Source organism: Salmo trutta, unplaced genomic scaffold (assembly GCF_901001165.1).
Source record: "Salmo trutta unplaced genomic scaffold, fSalTru1.1, whole genome shotgun sequence".
Classification (NCBI taxonomy): Eukaryota; Metazoa; Chordata; class Actinopteri; order Salmoniformes; family Salmonidae; genus Salmo; species Salmo trutta.
In genome coordinates this window covers 123,884-142,247 of record NW_021823237.1, presented here as the reverse complement: position 1 = coordinate 142,247, position 18,364 = coordinate 123,884, and the positions used below count along the sequence as shown (strand labels likewise).

Here is an 18,364-nt window from a genome sequence, read left to right as displayed (position 1 = left end):
AGCCTGGTCCAGATCAATACAGCCTGGTCCAGATCAATACAGATGGTCCAGATCAATACAGGATGGTCCAGATCAATACAGGAGGTCCAGATCAATACAGGATGGTCCAGATCAAACACAGGATGGTCCAGATCAATACAGGATGGCCCAAATCCTACCAATATAAAGCCCTAAATACAGCCTGGACAATACAACGCCCCTAAATAACAGGATGGCCCAGATCCTACCAATATAACGCCCTAATACAGGATGGCCCAGATCCTACCAATATAACGCCCTAAATACAGGATGGCCCAGATCCTACCAATATAAAGCCCTAAATACAGCCTGGACAATACAGGATGGACCAGATCAATACAGGATGGTCCAGATCAATACAGGATGGTCCAGATCAATACAGGATGGCCCAGACCCTACCAATATAAAGCCTACCTTTAAAGTACTCTGGAAGAATCGGCCCGCCAAGCGCATTGACGTACAGTTGAAGTCTGAAGTATACATACACCTTTGCCAAATACATTTCAACTCAGTTTTTCACAATTCCTGACATTTAATCCTAGTAAAAAATTCCCTGTTTTAGGTCAGTTAGGATCACCACTTTATTTTAAGAATGTGAAATGTCAGAATAATAGTAGAGAGAATGATTTATTTCAGTTTTTATTTATTTAATCACACTCCTAGTGGGTCAGAAGTTTACATAAACTCAATTAGTATTTGGTAGCATTGCCTTTAAAGTGTTTAACTTGGGTCAAACGTTTCGGGTCGCCTTCTACAAGCTTCCCACAATAAGTTGGGTGAATTTTGGCCCCATTCCTCCTGACAGAGCTGGTGTAACTGAGTCAGGTTGTAGGCCTCCTTCCTCGCACACGCTTTTTTCAGTTCTGTCTATAGGAGTGAGGTCAGTGCTTTGTGACGGCCACTCCAATACCTTGACTTTGTTGTCCTTAAGCCATTTTGACACAACTTTGGAAGTATGCTTGGGGTCATTGTCCATTTGGAAGACACATTTGCGACCAAGCTTTAACTTCCTGACTGATGTATTGAGATGTTGCTTCAATATATCCACATCATTTTCCTGCCTCATGATGCCATCTATTTTGTGAAGTGCACCAGTCCCTCCTGCAGCAAAGCACCCCCACAACATGATGCTGCCACCTCCGTGCTTCACAGTTGGGATGGTGATCTTCGGTTTGCAAGCCTCCCCCTTTTCCTCCAAACATAACGATGGTCATTATGGCCAAACAGTTCTATTTTTGTTTCATCAGACCAGAGGACATTTCTCCAAAAAGTACATCTTTGTCCCCATGTGCAGTTGCAAACCGTAGTCTGCCTTTTTAAGACGGTTTTGGAGCAGTGGCTTCTTCCTTGCAGAGCGGCCTTTCAGGTTATGTCGATATAGGACTCGTTTACAGCGGATATAAAATTAGCCTATCAGAAGCTTCTAAAGCCATGACATCATTTTCTGGAATTTTCCAAGTTGTTTAAAGTCACAGTCAACTTAGTGTCTGTAAACTTCTGACCCACTGGAATTATGATACAGTGAATTATAAGTGAAATAATCTGTCTGTAAACAATAGTTGGAGAAATGACTTGTGTCATGCACAAAGTAGATGTCCTAACCGGACTTGCCAAAACTATAGTTTGTTTACAAGAAATTTGTGGAGTGTTTGAAAAACCAGTTTAATGACTCCAACCTGAGTGGATGTAAACATCCGACTTCGACTGCAGCTCATCTCAGCTGAACAAAGACTTATTTGAGTTGGAGATTTGACAAGCAGCCGATTCAAAATGGAAACCGTGTGACCCACCTAAATGTATGTGACAGAGACGGTGTCTGTCCCAGCTGGCTCGCCGAACGACGGAAAGAGACAAACCTAGTTCATCCACTCACCACAGAGCACAGACCGGTGAAATGTAAACAAACCGTGTAAACAAAACGTGTCCACTGACCAGAACAGAGTTAAACTGTTCAGAAGACAGTAAATCTAAGCGACATATTACAGGTGGTTCTGCTGTATCAGTCCTCACCATTAACACATCTCCAGTTTCAACTGTTCTGCCTGCGGCTACGGAACCCTGACCTGTTCACCGGACGTGCTTGTTGAACCCTCGACAACCACTGTGATTATTATTATTTAACCCTGCTGGTCATTTATGAACATCTTAACATCTTGGCCATGTTCTGTTATAATCTCCACCCGGCACAGCCAGAAGAGGACTGGCCACCTCTCATAGCCTGGTTCCTCTCTAGGTTTCTTCCTAGGTTTTTGGCCTTTCTAGGGAGTTTTTCCTAGGGAGTTTTTCCTAGCCACCGTGTTTCTACACCTGCATTGCTTGCTGTTTGGGGTTTTAGGCTGGGTTTCTGTACAGCACTTTGAGATATCAGCTGATGTAAGAAGGGCTATATAAATACATTTGATTTGATGTAGCTGGTGTCCAAAGGGGGACACTGCACCCTTCACAGCACCACCTTGTTAAACAAAATCCTGCAGACAGAGACACACTTTCACACACGTCTCTGTACCTCCAGCCTGCACTGTTCCCTAACGTTCTAGTGTCCCCTAACGTTCTAGTGTCCCCTAACGTTCTAGTGTCCCCTAACGTTCTAGTGTCCTCCAGCCTGTACTGTCCCCTAACGTTCTAGTGTCCCCTAACGTTCTAGTGTCCCCTAACGTTCTAGTGTCCCCTAACGTTCTAGTGTCCCCTAAACGTTCTAGTGTCCTCCAGCCTGTACTGTCCCCTACGTTTAGTGTCCCTAACGTTCTGTGTCCCCTAACGTTCTAGTGTCCCTACTTACCTTGTCCCCTAACGTTCTAGTGTCCTCCAGCCTGTACTGTCCCCTAACGTTCTAGTGTCCCCTAACGTTCTACTGTCCCCTAACGTTCTAGTGTCCTCCAGCCTGTACTGTTCCCTAACGTTCTAGTGTCCTCCAGCCTGTACTGTTCCCTAACGTTCTAGTGTTCCCTAACGTTCTAGTGTCCCCCTAACGTTCTAGTGTCCCCTAACGTTCTAAGTGTCCCCTAACGTTCTAGGTGTCCTCCAGCCGGTACTGTCCCCCGTAACGTCTAGTGTCCCCTAAGTTCTAGTGTCCCCCAAGCCTGTACTGTCCCCTAACGTTCTACTGTTCCCTAACGTTCTAGTGTCCTCCAGCCTGTACTGTCCCCTAACGTTCTAGTGTCCCCTAACGTTCTAGTGTCCTCCAGCCTGTACTGTCCCCTAACGTTCTAGTGTCCCCAGCCTGTCCTGTACTGTTCCCTAACATTCTAGTGTCCTCCAGCCTGTACTGTTCCCTAACGTTCTAGTGTCCCCTAACGTTCTAGTGTCCTCCAGCCTGTACTGTCCCCTAACGTTCTAGTGTCCCCTAACGTTCTAGTGTCCCCCAGCCTGTACTGTCCCCTAACGTTCTAGTGTCCCCTAACGTTCTAGTGTCCCCTAACGTTCTAGTGTCCCCTAACGTTCTAGTGTCCCCCAGCCTGTACTGTCCCCTAACGTTCTAGTGTCCCCTAACGTTCTAGTGTCCCCTAACGTTCTAGTGTTCCCTAACGTTCTAGTGTCCCCTAACATTCTAGTGTCCCCTAACATTCTAGTGTCCTCCAGCCTGTACTGTTCCCTAACGTTCTAGTGTCCCCTAACGTTCTAGTGTCCCCAGCCTGTACTGTTCCCTAACGTTCTAGTGTCCTCCAGCCTGTACTGTCCCCTAACGTTCTAGTGTCCCCCAGCCTGTACTGTCCCCTAACGTTCTAGTGTCCCCCAGCCTGTACTGTCCCCTAACGTTCTAGTGTCCCCCAGCCTGTACTGTCCCCTAACGTTCTAGTGTCCTCCAGCCTGTACTGTTCCCTAACGTTCTAGTGTCCCCTAACGTTCTAGTGTCCCCCAGCCTGTACTGTCCCCTAACGTTCTAGTGTTCCCTAAAGTTCTAGTGTTCCCTAACGTTCTAGTGTCCCCTAACGTTCTAGTGTCCCCTAACGTTCTAGTGTCCCCTAACGTTCTAGTGTCCTCCAGCCTGTACTGTCCCCTAACGTTCTAGTGTCCCCTAACGGTCTAGTGTCCCCTAACGTTCTAGTGTTCCCTAACGTTCTAGTGTCCCCTAACGTTCTAGTGTCCCCTAACGTTCTAGTGTCCCCTAACGTTCTAGTGTTCCCTAACGTTCTAGTGTTCCCTAACGTTCTAGTGTCCTTCAGCCTGTACTGTTCCCTAACGTTCTAGTGTCCCCTAACGTTCTAGTGTCCTCCAGCCTGTACTGTCCACTAACGTTCTAGTGTCCCCTAACGTTCTAGTGTCCTCCAGCCTGTACTGTTCCCTAACGTTCTAGTGTCCTCCAGCCTGTACTGTACTGTCCCCTAACGTTCTAGTGTCCTCCTGTTCCCTAACGTTCTAGTGTCCCCTAACGTTCTAGTGTCCTCCTCACCCTCTACCCGGGTCCAGAGAGATGGCTCGGGGCTGGTCCAGGTAGTTCTACTGAGCTCTACTTTACTACAGGTTGTCTGGTACTCACCCTCTACCCGGGTCCAGAGAGATGGCTCGGGGCTGGTCCAGGTAGTTCTACCGAGCTCTACTTTACTACAGGTTGTCTGGTACTCACCCTCTACCCGGGTCCAGAGAGATGGCTCGGGGCTGGTCCAGGTAGTTCTACCGAGCTCTACTTTGCTACAGGTTGTCTGGTACTCACCCTCTACCCGGGTCCAGAGAGATGGCTCGGGGCTGGTCCAGGTAGTTCTACTGAGCTCTACTTTACTACAGGTTGTCTGGTACTCACCCTCTACCCGGGTCCAGAGAGATGGCTCGGGGCTGGTCCAGGTCCTGCCAGAAGAGAACTCTCCGTAACGATCCGTCCAACTCAGCCACCTCGATCCGATTGGTCTCGGAGTCCGTCCAGTACAGCTTCCTGCCTAACCAGTCGCAGGCCAGGCCGTCCGGGGACGCCAACCCAGATACGACCACCGTCTGGGCTGCCGCCGCCACCGCCGCCGCGCCGGACCCCGATTGGTTGAAGGTGGTGCGTTTGATGGCCTCCTCGCTGACGTCACTCCAGTAGACCAATCCCTGAGCGTATACGTAATCCACGGCGGCGGCGTCCTCCAGACCGCCGACCACCACCGTGGCGTTGGCCCTGCCGTGAGCCGCATCCACCAGCCGCAGGTCCCGTCGGTTGGCATAGAGCAGGAGGGGTACACCTGGTGGGGGCGGGGATAGGGTCAGACAGAAATACAGGAGGGGTACACCTGGTGGGGCGGGGATAGGGACAGACAGAAATACAGGAGGGGTACACCTGGTGGGGGCGGGGATAGGGACAGGAGGGGTACACCTGGTGGGGTGGGGATAGGGACAGACAGAAATACAGGAGGGGTACACCTGGTGGGGCGGGGATAGGGACAGACAGAAATACAGGAGGGGTACACCTGGTGGGGGCGGGGATAGGGACAGGAGGGGTACACCTGGTGGGGGCGGGGATAGGGACAGGAGGGGTACACCTGGTGGGGCGGGATAGGACAGACAGAAATACAGGAGGGGTACATCTGGTGGGGCGGGGGATGGATAGGGACAGACAGAAATACAGGAGGGGTACACCTGGTGGGGGCGGGGATAGGGACAGGAGGGGTACACCTGGTGGGGCGGGATAGGGACAGACAGAAATACAGGAGGGGTTACACCTGGGTGGGGGGGGGGATAGGGACAGGACAGAAATACAGGAGGGGTACACCTGGTGGGGGCGGGGGATAGGGACAGGAGGGGTACACCTGGTGGGGGGCGGGGATAGGGACAGGAGGGGTACACCTGGTGGGGGCGGGGATAGGGTCAGACAGAAATACAGGAGGGGTACACCTGGTGGGGCGGGGATAGGGACAGACAGAAATACAGGAGGGGTACACCTGGTGGGGGGCGGGGATAGGGTCAGACAGAAATACAGGAGGGGTACACCTGGTGGGGGCGGGGATAGGGACAGGAGGGGTACACCTGGTGGGGCGGGCTAGGGTCAGACAGAATACAGGAGGGGTACCCCTGGTGGGGGCGGGGATAGGGTCAGACAGAATAACAGGAGGGGTACACCTGGTGGGGGCGGGGATAGGGACAGACAGAAATACAGGAGGGGTACACCTGGTGGGGGGCGGGGATAGGGACAGGAGGGGTCACCTGGTGGGGGCGGGGATAGGGTCAGACAGAAATACAGGAGGGTTACACCTGGTGGGGCGGGGATAGGGTCACCAGAAATACAGGAGTGGTACACCTGGTGGGGGGCGGGAATAGGGTCAGACAGAAATACAGGAGGGGTACACCTGGTGAGGCGGGGGGATAGGGTCAGACAGAAATACAGGAGGGGTACACCTGGTGGGGCGGGGATAGGGTCAGACAGAAATTACAGGAGGGGTACACCTGGTGGGGGCGGGGATAGGGACAGGAGGGGTACACCTGGTGGTGGCGGGGATAGGGTCAGACAGAAATACAGGAGGGGTACACCTGGTGGGGGTGGAATAGGTTCAGACAGAAATACAGGAGGGGTACACCTGGTGGGGGCGGGGATAGGGACAGGAGGGGTACACCTGGTGGGGGCGGGGATAGGGTCAGACAGAAATACAGGAGGGGTACACCTGGTGGGGGCGGGGATAGGGACAGGAGGGGTACACCTGGTGGGGCGGGATAGGGTCAGACAGAAATACAGGAGGGGTACACCTGGTGGGGGCGGGGATAGGGGCAGACAGAAATACAGGAGGGGTACACCTGGTGGGGGCGGGATAGGGACAGACAGAAATACAGGAGGGGTACACCTGGTGGGGGCGGGGATAGGGACAGGAGGGGTACACCTGGTGGGGGCGGGGATAGGGTCAGACAGAAATACAGGAGGGTTACACCTGGTGGGGCGGGATAGGGTCACACAGAAATACAGGAGGGGTACACCTGGTGGGGGCGGAATAGGGTCAGACAGAAATACAGGAGGGGTACACCTGGTGAGGGCGGGGATAGGGTCAGACAGAAATACAGGAGGGGTACACCTGGTGGGGGCGGGGATAGGGTCAGACAGAAATACAGGAGGGGTACACCTGGTGGGGGGCGGGGATAGGGACAGGAGGGGTACACCTGGTGGTGGCGGGGATAGGGTCAGACAGAAATACAGGAGGGGTACACCTGGTGGGGGTGGAATAGGTTCAGACAGAAATACAGGAGGGGTACACCTGGTGGGGGCGGAATAGGGTCAGACAGAAATACAGGAGGGGTACACCTGTTGGGGGCGGGGATAGGGTCAGACAGAAATACAGGAGGGGTACACCTGGTGGGGGCGGGGATAGGGACAGGAGGGGTACACCTGGTGGGGGCGGGGATAGGGTCAGACAGAAATACAGGAGGGGTACACCTGGTGGGGGCGGGATAGGGACAGGAGGGGTACACCTGGTGGGGCGGGATAGGGTCAGACAGAAATACAGGAGGGGTACACCTGGTGGGCGGTAGGGTCAGACAGAATACAGGAGGGGTACACCTGGTGGGGGCGGGGATAGGGACAGACAGAAATACAGGAGGGGTACACCTGTGGGGGCGGGATAGGGACAGGAGGGTACACCTGGGGGCGGGGATAGGTCAGACAGAATACAGGAGGGTTACACCTGGTGGGGCGGGATAGGGTCACACAGAAATACAGGAGGGTACACCTGGTGGGGCGGGAATAGGGTCAGACAGAAATACAGGAGGGTACACCTGGTGGGGCGGGGATAGGGTCAGACAGAAATACAGGAGGGTACACCTGGTGGGGGCGGGATAGGGTCAGACAGAAATACAGGAGGGGTACACCTGGTGGGGGGGATAGGACAGGAGGGGTACACCTGTGGGGGCGGGGATAGGGTCAGACAGAAATACAGGAGGGGTACACCTGGTGGGGGTGGAATAGGTTCAGACAGAAATACAGGAGGGTACACCTGGTGGGGCGGAATAGGGTCAGACAGAAATACAGGAGGGGTACAACCTGTTGGGGGCGGGGATAGGGTCAGACAGAAATACAGGAGGGGTACACCTGGTGGGGGGCGGGGATAGGGACAGGAGGGGTACACCTGGTGGGGGCGGGGATAGGGTCAGACAGAAATACAGGAGGGGTACACCTGGTGGGGGCGGGGATAGGGACAGGAGGGGTACACCTGGTGGGGGCGGGGATAGGGACAGGAGGGGTACACCTGGTGGGGGCGGGGATAGGGTCAGACAGAAATACAGGAGGGTTACACCTGGGGGGGGCGGGATAGGGTCACACAGAAATACAGGAGGGGTACACCTGGTGGGGGCGGGAATAGGGTCAGACAGAAATACAGGAGGGGTACCACCTGGTGAGGGGGGGGCGGGGATAGGGTCATGACAGAAATACAGGAGGGGTACACCTGGTGGGGGCGGGGATAGGGTCAGAACAGAAATACAGGAGGGGAACACCGGTGGGGGCGGGGATAGGGACAGGAGGGGTACACCTGGTGGTGGCGGGGATAGGGTCAGACAGAAATACAGGAGGGGTACACCTGGTGGGGGGATGGAATAGGTTCAGACAGAAATACAGGAGGGGTACACCTGGTGGGGGGCGGAATAGGGTCAGACAGAAATACAGGAGGGGTACACCTGTTGGGGGCGGGGATAGGGTCAGACAGAAATACAGGAGGGGTACACCTGGTGGGGGCGGGGATAGGGACAGGAGGGGTACACCTGGTGGGGGCGGGGATAGGGTCAGACAGAAATACAGGAGGGGTACACCTGGTGGGGGGCGGGGATAGGGACAGGAGGGGTACACCTGGTGGGGCGGGATAGGGTCAGACAGAAATACAGGAGGGGTACACCTGGTGGGGGCGGGGATAGGGTCAGACAGAAATACAGGAGGGGTACACCTGGTGGGGGCGGGGATAGGGACAGACAGAAATACAGGAGGGGTACACCTGGTGGGGGCGGGGATAGGGACAGGAGGGGTACACCTGGTGGGGGCGGGGATAGGGTCAGACAGAAATACAGGAGGGTTACACCTGGTGGGGGGGGATAGGGTCACACAGAAATACAGGAGGGGTACACCTGGTGGGGGCGGGAATAGGGTCAGACAGAAATACAGGAGGGGTACACCTGGTGAGGGCGGGATAGGGTCAGACAGAAATACAGGAGGGGTACACCTGGTGGGGGCGGGGATAGGGTCAGACAGAACAGGAGGGGTACACCTGGTGGGGGCGGGATAGGGACAGGGGTACACTGGTGGTGGCGGGATAGGGTCAGACAGAAATACAGGAGGGGTACACCTGGTGGTGGTGGAATAGGTTCAGACAGAAACAGGAGGGTACACCTGGTGGGGGCGGAATAGGGTCAGACAGAAATACAGGAGGGGTACACCTGTTGGGGGCGGGGATAGGGTCAGACAGAAATACAGGAGGGGTACACCTGGTGGGGGCGGGGATAGGGACAGGAGGGGTACACCTGGTGGGGGCGGGGATAGGGTCAGACAGAAATACAGGAGGGGTACACCTGGTGGGGGCGGGGATAGGGTCAGACAAATACAGGAGGGGTACACCTGGTGGGGGCGGGGATAGGGACAGGAGGGGTACACCTGGTGGGGGCGGGGGATAGGTCAGACAGAAATACAGGAGGGGTACACCTGGTGGGGGCGGGGATAGGGACAGACAGAAATACAGGAGGGGTACAGCTGGTGGGGCGGGGATAGGATCAGACAGAAATACAGGAGGGGTACACCTGGTGGGGGCGGGGATAGGGACAGACAGAAATACAGGAGGGAGGGGTACACCTGGTGAGCGGGGATAGGGACAGACAGAAATACAGGAGGGGTACAGCTGGTGGGGCGGCATAGGATCAGACAGAAATACAGGAGGGGTACACCTGGTGGGGGCGTGGGATAGGGACAGACAGAAATACAGGAGTGAAGGGGTACACCTGGTGAGCGGGGATAGGGTCAGACAGAAATACAGGAGGGGTACACTGGTGGGGCGGGGATAGGGACATGGGTACACCTGGTGGGGGCGGGGATAGGGTCACACAGAAATACAGGAGGGGTACACCTGGTGGGGGCGGGATAGGGACAGACAGAAATACTACACAGTACTACAACCCCCCTACAGTACTACAACCCCCTACAGTACTACAACCCCCTACAGTACTACAACCCCCCTACAGTACTACAACCCCCTACAGTACTACAAACACCCCACTATAGCCAGATAACCAAGTCGGCCAGGGGGGGCCAGATAACCAAGTCGGCCGGGGGGGGCCAGATAACCAAGTCGGCCGGGGGGGGGGGGGGGGGGGGCAGATAACCAAGTCGGCCGGGGGGGGGTGGGGAGGGGGGGGGGGCCAAATAACCAAGTCGGATGCAACAACCGCTGTCTGTTTCAACATCAACCAACTGAGGAGAAATGTTACCTTCATTTGGTTGAGAGCTGGATCTATTCCTCTCTGTAGTGACCTCTAACCAGAACACTACAAACATAATGAACAACTTGCTTTAGGCAGCTTGTTCTTCACCGACTGAAACGTCTCTGAACAAAAAAAAGGTCCAAACTTCAGTTATCCTCCTACATGTTGTCTTGAGACCAGTGATTTCTGATCCAAAAAAACACCAGTGATTTCTGATCCAAAAACACACCAGTGATTTCTGATCCAAAAACACACCAGTGATTTCTGAGAACAGTTGAATGAAAAGTTGAACCACTTTCAGTCTGCTTTTCCTTTACCTCCACGTCATCCAATATGGCTGCCAGATGGCGAGCGAGAGGGTCTAGCCTACTGTAGGACAGTATTACTGCTCAATACTACTCAGACGTGACTACCACTATCAAATTCACATAGGGAATAGTGTGTGATTTGGGATTCCAGCCTATGGGCCCTGGTCCAAGGTAGTGGACTATTATAGGGTATAGGGATCCATTTGGGAACCACTGAATTCAATACCACCCAGACTAGACTGAAAACATTCACATCCCATAGTATATAGTATATTAGTATAGTATAGTATAGTATAGTATATTACCTGCTAGGTAAAGTCCCCCCTTATCTCCGCTCACTGGTCACCATAGCAGCACCCACCTGTAGCACGCGCTCCAGCAGGTATATCTCTCTGGTCACCCCTAAAGCCAACTCCTCCTTTGGTCGTCTCTCCTTCCAGTTCTCTGCTGCCAATGACTGGAACGAACTACAAAAATCTCTGAAACTGGAAAAACTTATCTCCCTCACTAGCTTTAAGCACCAGCTGTCAGAGCAGCTCACAGATCACTGCACCTGTACATAGCCCATCTATAATTTAGCCCAAACTACTACCTCTTCCCCTACTGTATTTATTTATTTAATTTTTTTTGCTCCTTTGCACCATATTATTTAGATTTGAACTTTGAACTTTCTTCAAACTACAAATCTACCATTCCAGTGTTTTTCTTGCTGTACTTTATTTACTTTGCCACCATGGCATTTTTTTGCCTTTACCTCCATTATCTCACATCATTTGCTCACATTGTATATAGTCTTATTTTTTTCTACTGTATTATTATTAATTATTAATTAGTATGTTGTTTACTCCATGTGTAACTCTGTGTTGTTGTATGTTGTCGAACTGCTTTGCTTTATCTTGGCCAGGTCGCAATTGTAAATGAGAACTTGTTCTCAACTTGCCTACCTGGTTAAATAAAGGACTTGTTCTCTACTAGCCTACCTGGTTAAATAAAGGACTTGTTCTCAACTAGCCTAACCTGGTTAAATAAAGGACTATATCGTCTTCACTCCGGATCCCCTCTGATTCTACCAAAGGCTTGAATAAACTGTCGTCTACTTTGCCATCTCGTAGGTGAATTTAAACCTTTCATATCAAAAACTGGGCAACGCCTTGGCAAAGACATGATGGGTATGACTCCTGGGAGAGAGACTTCCCCTCCACAGCTCAACACAGTGACCTCAACGTGCCTTCCCTACTAGAAAGAGAACCATGAATGAGGTCTGTGTGATGTAGTCCAGATTGAATTAGGTTTGTGTGAGAATGAGATGTAGTCCAGATTTTATTAGGTTTATGTGAGAATGAGATGTAGTCCAGATTGAATTAGGTTTGTGTGATGTAGTCCAGATTGAATTAGGTTTGTGTGAGAATGAGATGTAGTCCAGATTTTATTAGGTTTGTGTGAGAATGAGATGTAGTCCAGATTGAATTAGGTTTGTGTGCGAATGAGATGTAGTCCAGATTGTCCATGATTATTTGAACAGATGTTTACACGGTCACCATGCAGCGGAAAACTAATATTAAACACAGATATACCAATACGTCAAGGTCTATAGGTGGTTAGAGAACTACAATCCACATTAGCCTAGTGACTTGCAACAAGACTTTGTAGTCTGTTGTCCAAAAAGTTAATGAAAGCCACGCCAATGAACATCCTCTGTTCTAACGTGGATCATGCACTATCCAGCTCTATATTGTAACTAGTTAGATACTTTTATTAGAATTGACTTGCAATAAGTTAGTTACTCTTTCCAAAATGAACGTATGCAACAAATGTGTCTTATCTGTGGAGGCACCTTTTAAAAACGTTTAAAATGTAACATATACAGTCAACATTACTGTTAGCCAGTGTAGCTAGCAGACTTAGCTTGGTATCAGAGTCTCTCTCTGGTTGGCTAAAGATAGTTAGCTAAATCACAACAGTAATTGCAGAAAACATCTGCCTGTAGCGTAAACAGGTGTGAAATACAAACTAGTAAAAAAATCACTTAACTCAAAATGTTACAAACCAACAAAACAGTGGAAATTAAAAATGACTAGTTAGTTAACAATCATCGGATAGCCAACTAGTTAGCTACAGGTAGCAAGGCGCTATGGGAAACACTGTTGTAGTTAGCCATCCTGCTAACGTTAGCTAGTTACAGTAGATACAGGTAGCAAGGCGCTATGGGAAAACACTGTTGTAGTTAGCCATCCTGCTAACGTTAGCTAGTTACAGTAGATACAGGTAGCAAGGCGCTATGGAAAACACTGTTGTAGTTAGCCATCCTGCTAACGTTAGCTAGTTACAGTAGATACAGGTAGCAAGGCGCTATGGGAAAACACTGTTGTAGTTAGCCATCCTGCTAACGTTAGCTAGTTACAGTAGATACAGGTAGCAAGGCGCTATGGGAAAACACTGTTGTAGTTAGCCATCCTGCTAACGTTAGCTAGTTACAGTAGATACAGGTAGCAAGGCGCTATGGAAAACACTGTTGTAGTTAGCCATCCTGCTAACGTTAGCTAGTTACAGTAGATACAGGTAGCAAGGCGCTATGGGAAAACACTGTTGTAGTTAGCCATCCTGCTAACGTTAGCTAGTTACAGTAGATACAGGTAGCAAGGCGCTATGGAAAACACTGTTGTAGTTAGCCATCCTGCTAACGTTAGCTAGTTACAGTAGATACAGGTAGCAAGGCGCTATGGGAAAACACTGTTGTAGTTAGCCATCCTGCTAACGTTAGCTAGTTACAGTAGATACAGGTAGCAAGGCGCTATGGAAAACACTGTTGTAGTTAGCCATCCTGCTAACGTTAGCTAGTTACAGTAGATACAGGTAGCAAGGCGCTATGGGAAAACACTGTTGTAGTTAGCCATCCTGCTAACGTTAGCTAGTTACAGTAGATACAGGTAGCAAGGCGCTATGGAAAACACTGTTGTAGTTAGCCATCCTGCTAACGTTAGCTAGTTACAGTAGATACAGGTAGCAAGGCGCTATGGGAAAACACTGTTGTAGTTAGCCATCCTGCTAACGTTAGCTAGTTACAGTAGATACAGGTAGCAAGGCGCTATGGGAAAACACTGTTGTAGTTAGCCATCCTGCTAACGTTAGCTAGTTACAGTAGATACAGGTAGCAAGGCGCTATGGGAAAACACTGTTGTAGTTAGCCATCCTGCTAACGTTAGCTAGTTACAGTAGATACAGGTAGCAAGGCGCTATGGGAAAACACTGTTGTAGTTAGCCATCCTGCTAACGTTAGCTAGTTACAGTAGATACAGGTAGCAAGGCGCTATGGAAAACACTGTTGTAGTTAGCCATCCTGCTAACGTTAGCTAACTACTCCTGATGATGAACAAATCACATCCCCTTCACTGGGCCCCACTAATGAGCAAACGAGGCCATTGCAAAGAAAAGAGCCCCAAATCTAGACACTAGGATCCCCACCTCTGGAAACCATATCCCCCCCTCTCCTCCTCCTCCAACTTTCCACGGATGGAAAAATAAAATTAAAATAAAACAAGCAAAAAAAGATCAAAACTCACCTCGTATTAGCAAACAAAAACTAGAGAACAACACAGTCCGTAGCACGGCGCCCATCTTTCTGCCTTGTTCTCACCCCGGCCGCTCCTGTTCAGCGCAGGCTTCGCATTGCTGTGTCCTAATTCCTCCGACGGAACTGTTAGATTGTAACAATATATTTGGGGCTTGTTGTTTTGTTGTTTGTTGTTGTTTGTTGGGGCTACAATGTAACTGTGATTATTCTCAGCTCCATTTCTACTAGGTCTGTTTCAGGCTCGGTGGCGCTGCGATTCATTCTCCTGCCTGAGAGCAACATGCCAACCCTCCCCCTTTACCTTCTCCAAACCCTCCCGTCTCTTTCTCTGCTGTCTATTGTTGGACTTGATTACATTGCAGCCCCCTCTCGTCCAGCTGGATTTACAACACATTCAAAATCACTACGGTGGCTGGGGGGGGGGGGGGGAATAAATTTAAAAAATCACGCAACCGATAGGGTCAAGATACTTGTTAGCCGGTCGAAGACAGAAAACCTGGTCTAATATAACAATTGTTTGAGTGTGAAAGATTCACATTCCGAAGGGACTATTTTTTTCTGCCGGAGTACTCGGTTTTTAGAATAACATACCCCTATGACCCTGCCTCCGCTGCTGGCCGGATCTCCTTTTACTCCTCAGAAGAGAATAGAGGAAGGAGGAGGTATTATCATGCATTATATACTGAACCAACATAGAAAACACAACATGTAAAGTGTTGCTCTCATGTTTCAGGAACTGAAATAAAAGATCTCCAGAAATTTCCATACGCAAAAAAAAAAATAATGCTTTATTTCTCTCAAATTTTTTGGGCACAAATTTGTTTACGTCGCTGTTAGTGAGTATTTCTCCTTTGCCAAGATAATCCATCCACCTGACAGATGTGACATATCAAGAAGTTGATTAAACAGCGTGATCATTACACAGGTGCACCTTGTCCTGGGGACAATAAAAAGCCACTAAAATGTTCAGTTTTATCACACAACACAATGGCCACAGATGTTCTCAAGTTTTGAGGGAAGCGTGCAAATTGACATGCCGACTGCAGAAATGTTGCCAGAGAATCAAATGTTAATTTCTCTACCATAAGCCGCCTCCAATGTCATTTTAGAGAATTTGCCAGCCCAGGACCTCCACATCCGGCTTCTTCACCTGCGAGATTACCTGAGACCAGCCACCCGGACAGCTGATAAAACTGTTGGGTTTTTGCACAACCGTCTCGGGGAAGCTCATCTGCTCGTCATCCTCACCAGGGTCTTGACTGGATAAGTCTGCTCTTCACAGATTAATCCCGGGTTTCGACTGTACCGGGCAGATGGCAGACTTATGTCATTGTGTGGGGCAAGCGGTTTGCTGATGTCACGAGATCTCGTGACGAGATCCTGAGGCCCGTTGTCGTGCCATTCATCTGCCACCATCACCTCCATGTTTCAGCGTGATAATGCACAGCCCCCCAAGTCGCAAGGATCTGTACGCAATTCCAGGAAGCTGAAAAAATGTCCCAGTTCTTCCACGGCCTGCGTACTCACCAGACATGTCACACCCCATTGAGCATGTTTGGGATGCTCTGGAATCGACGTGTACGACAGCGTGTTCCAGTTCCTGCCCAATATCCAGCAACTTCTCACAGCCGTCGAAGAGGAGGTGGGGACAACATCCAAACAGGCCACCAATCAACAGCCTGATCAACTCTATGGGAAGGAGATGTGTTACGCTGCATGAGGCAGATGGTTGTCAGACCAGATACTGACTCCTTTTTCTAAAAAAGGTATCTGTGATCAACAGATGCATATCTGTATTCCAAGTCATGTGAAAATCCATAGATTAGGACCTAATTTATTTATTTAAATTGACTGATTTCCTTCAATGAACTGTAACTCAGTCAAATCTTTGAAAATGTTACATGTTGTTTATATTTGTTCCGTATAGGTCTGCACGGCAATCCCTAATTTTGCCTGGGTCTTGTTGCCACAAGACTAAATGTAATTGACTGTGAATTTTGCACAAATCTGACTAAAAGATGCAATTCTTGTTAGATAGGCTATGATTGGTTATGGGCATGGATGGTTCCCTGAAGACTAATCTCTTTTGGGATTGGTAGAGGCACCATCTCATTCAGCAGGGGAATGTATTAATATAAAAACACATTCAACATGACATTCATATATTCTTCTCATGAATTATTATTATTATTATTATTATTATTATTATTATTAGTAGTAGTATTATTATTATGGCTAATTCAAAAGTCCACCAAGAGGGAACTTTCTCTGCTCAACATCTGAGTTGAAATTATTAAGAAAAATAATTCTGGATAATCAGCATCTTGTGTGGAACAGACAATCCATTTCAATAAGAGCTACAGGTAAACTACAGGACAGTTCAATAGAGCTACAGGCCAACTAAAGGACGATCCACTTCAATAGAGCTACAGGCCAACTACAGGACAGTTCAATAGATATACAGGCCAACTAAAGGACAGTTCAAAAGAGCTACAGGCCAACTAAAGGACAGTTCAATAGAGCTACAGGCCAACTAAAGGACGATCCATTTCAATAGAGCTACAGGCCAACTAAAGGACGATCCACTTCAATAGAGCTACAGGCCAACTACAGGACAGTTCAATAGATATACAGGCCAACTAAAGGACAGTTCAAAAGAGCTACAGGCCAACTAAAGGACAGTTCAATAGAGCTACAGGCCAACTAAAGGACGATCCATTTCAATAGAGCTACAGGCCAACTAAAGGACGATCCATTTCAATAGAGCTACAGGCCAACTAAAGGACAGTTCAATAGAGCTACAGGCTAACTAAAGGACAGTTCAATAGAGCTACAGGCCAACTAAAGGACAGTTCAATAGAGCTACAGGCCAACTAAAGGACAGTTCAATAGAGCTACAGGCTAACTACAGGACAGTTCAATAGAGCTACAGGCTAACTAAAGGACAGTTCAATAGAGCTACAGGCCAACTAAAGGGCAGTTCAATAGAGCTACAGGCCAACTAAAGGACAGTTCAATAGAGCTACAGGCCAACTAAAGGACAGTTCAATAGAGCTACAGGCTAACTAAAGGACAGTTCAATAGAGCTACAGACTAACTACAGGACGATCCATTTCAATAGAGCTACAGGCCAACTACAGGACAGTTCAATAGAGCTACAGGTCAACTAAAGGACAGTTCAATAGAGCTACAGGCCAACTAAAGGACGATCCATTTCAATAGAGCTACAGGCTAACTAAAGGACAGTTCAATAGAGCTACAGGCCAACTAAAGGACAGTTCAATAGAGCTACAGGCTAACTAAAGGACAGTTCAATAGAGCTACAGGCCAACTAAGGACAGTTCAATAGAGCTACAGGCCAACTAAAGGACAGTTCAATAGAGCTACAGGCCAACTAAAGGACGATCCATTTCAGTAGAGTTACAGGCCAACTAAAGGACGATCCATTTCAATAGAGCTACAAGACAACTACAGGACGATCCATTTCAGTAGAGCTACAGGCCAACTACAGGACGATCCATTTCAATGGAGCTACAGGCAAACTAAAGGACGATCCAGTTCAATAGAGCTACAGGCCAACTACAGGGCGATCCATTTCAATAGAGCTACAGGCCAACTACAGGACGATAAAGTTCAATAGAGCTACAGGCCAACTACAGGACGATCCATTTCAATAGAGCTACAGGCCAACTAAAGGACAGTTCAATAGAGCTACAGGCCAACTAAAGGACGATCCATTTCAATAGAGCTACAGGCCAACTACAGGACGATCCATTTCAATAGAGCTACAGGCCAACTAAAGGACGATCCATTTCAATAGAGCTACAGACCAACTAAAGGACAGTTCAATAGAGCTACAGGCCAACTAAAGGACAGTTCACTAGAGCTACAGGCCAACTAAAGGACAGTTCAATAGAGCTACAGGCCAACTAAAGGACAGTTCAATAGAGCTACAGGCCAACTAAAGGACGATCCATTTCAATAGAGCTACAGGCTAACTACAGGACAGTTCAATAGAGCTACAGGCCAACTAAAGGACAGTTCAATAGAGCTACAGGCCAACTAAACGACAGTTCAATAGAGCTACAGGCCAACTAAAGGACGATCCATTTCAATA

General features: G+C 49.4%; 1 protein-coding gene across 1 annotated transcript in view; it reads right to left on the bottom strand.

The window, feature by feature from the left end:
* Window positions 1–14,570, bottom strand: part of LOC115189802 (low-density lipoprotein receptor-related protein 6-like) — a 32,121-nt gene extending 17,551 nt beyond the window's left edge. The window contains exons 1-2 of the mRNA XM_029748315.1: window positions 14,237–14,570; window positions 4,757–5,174 (exon numbers count right to left, since the gene is read on the bottom strand). Of these exons, the coding sequence (XP_029604175.1) occupies window positions 4,757–5,174; window positions 14,237–14,291 (473 nt within the window). The 5' untranslated portion in view covers window positions 14,292–14,570. The remainder of the gene's footprint in view (window positions 1–4,756; window positions 5,175–14,236) is intronic.
* Window positions 14,571–18,364: the final 3,794 nt, after the last annotated feature.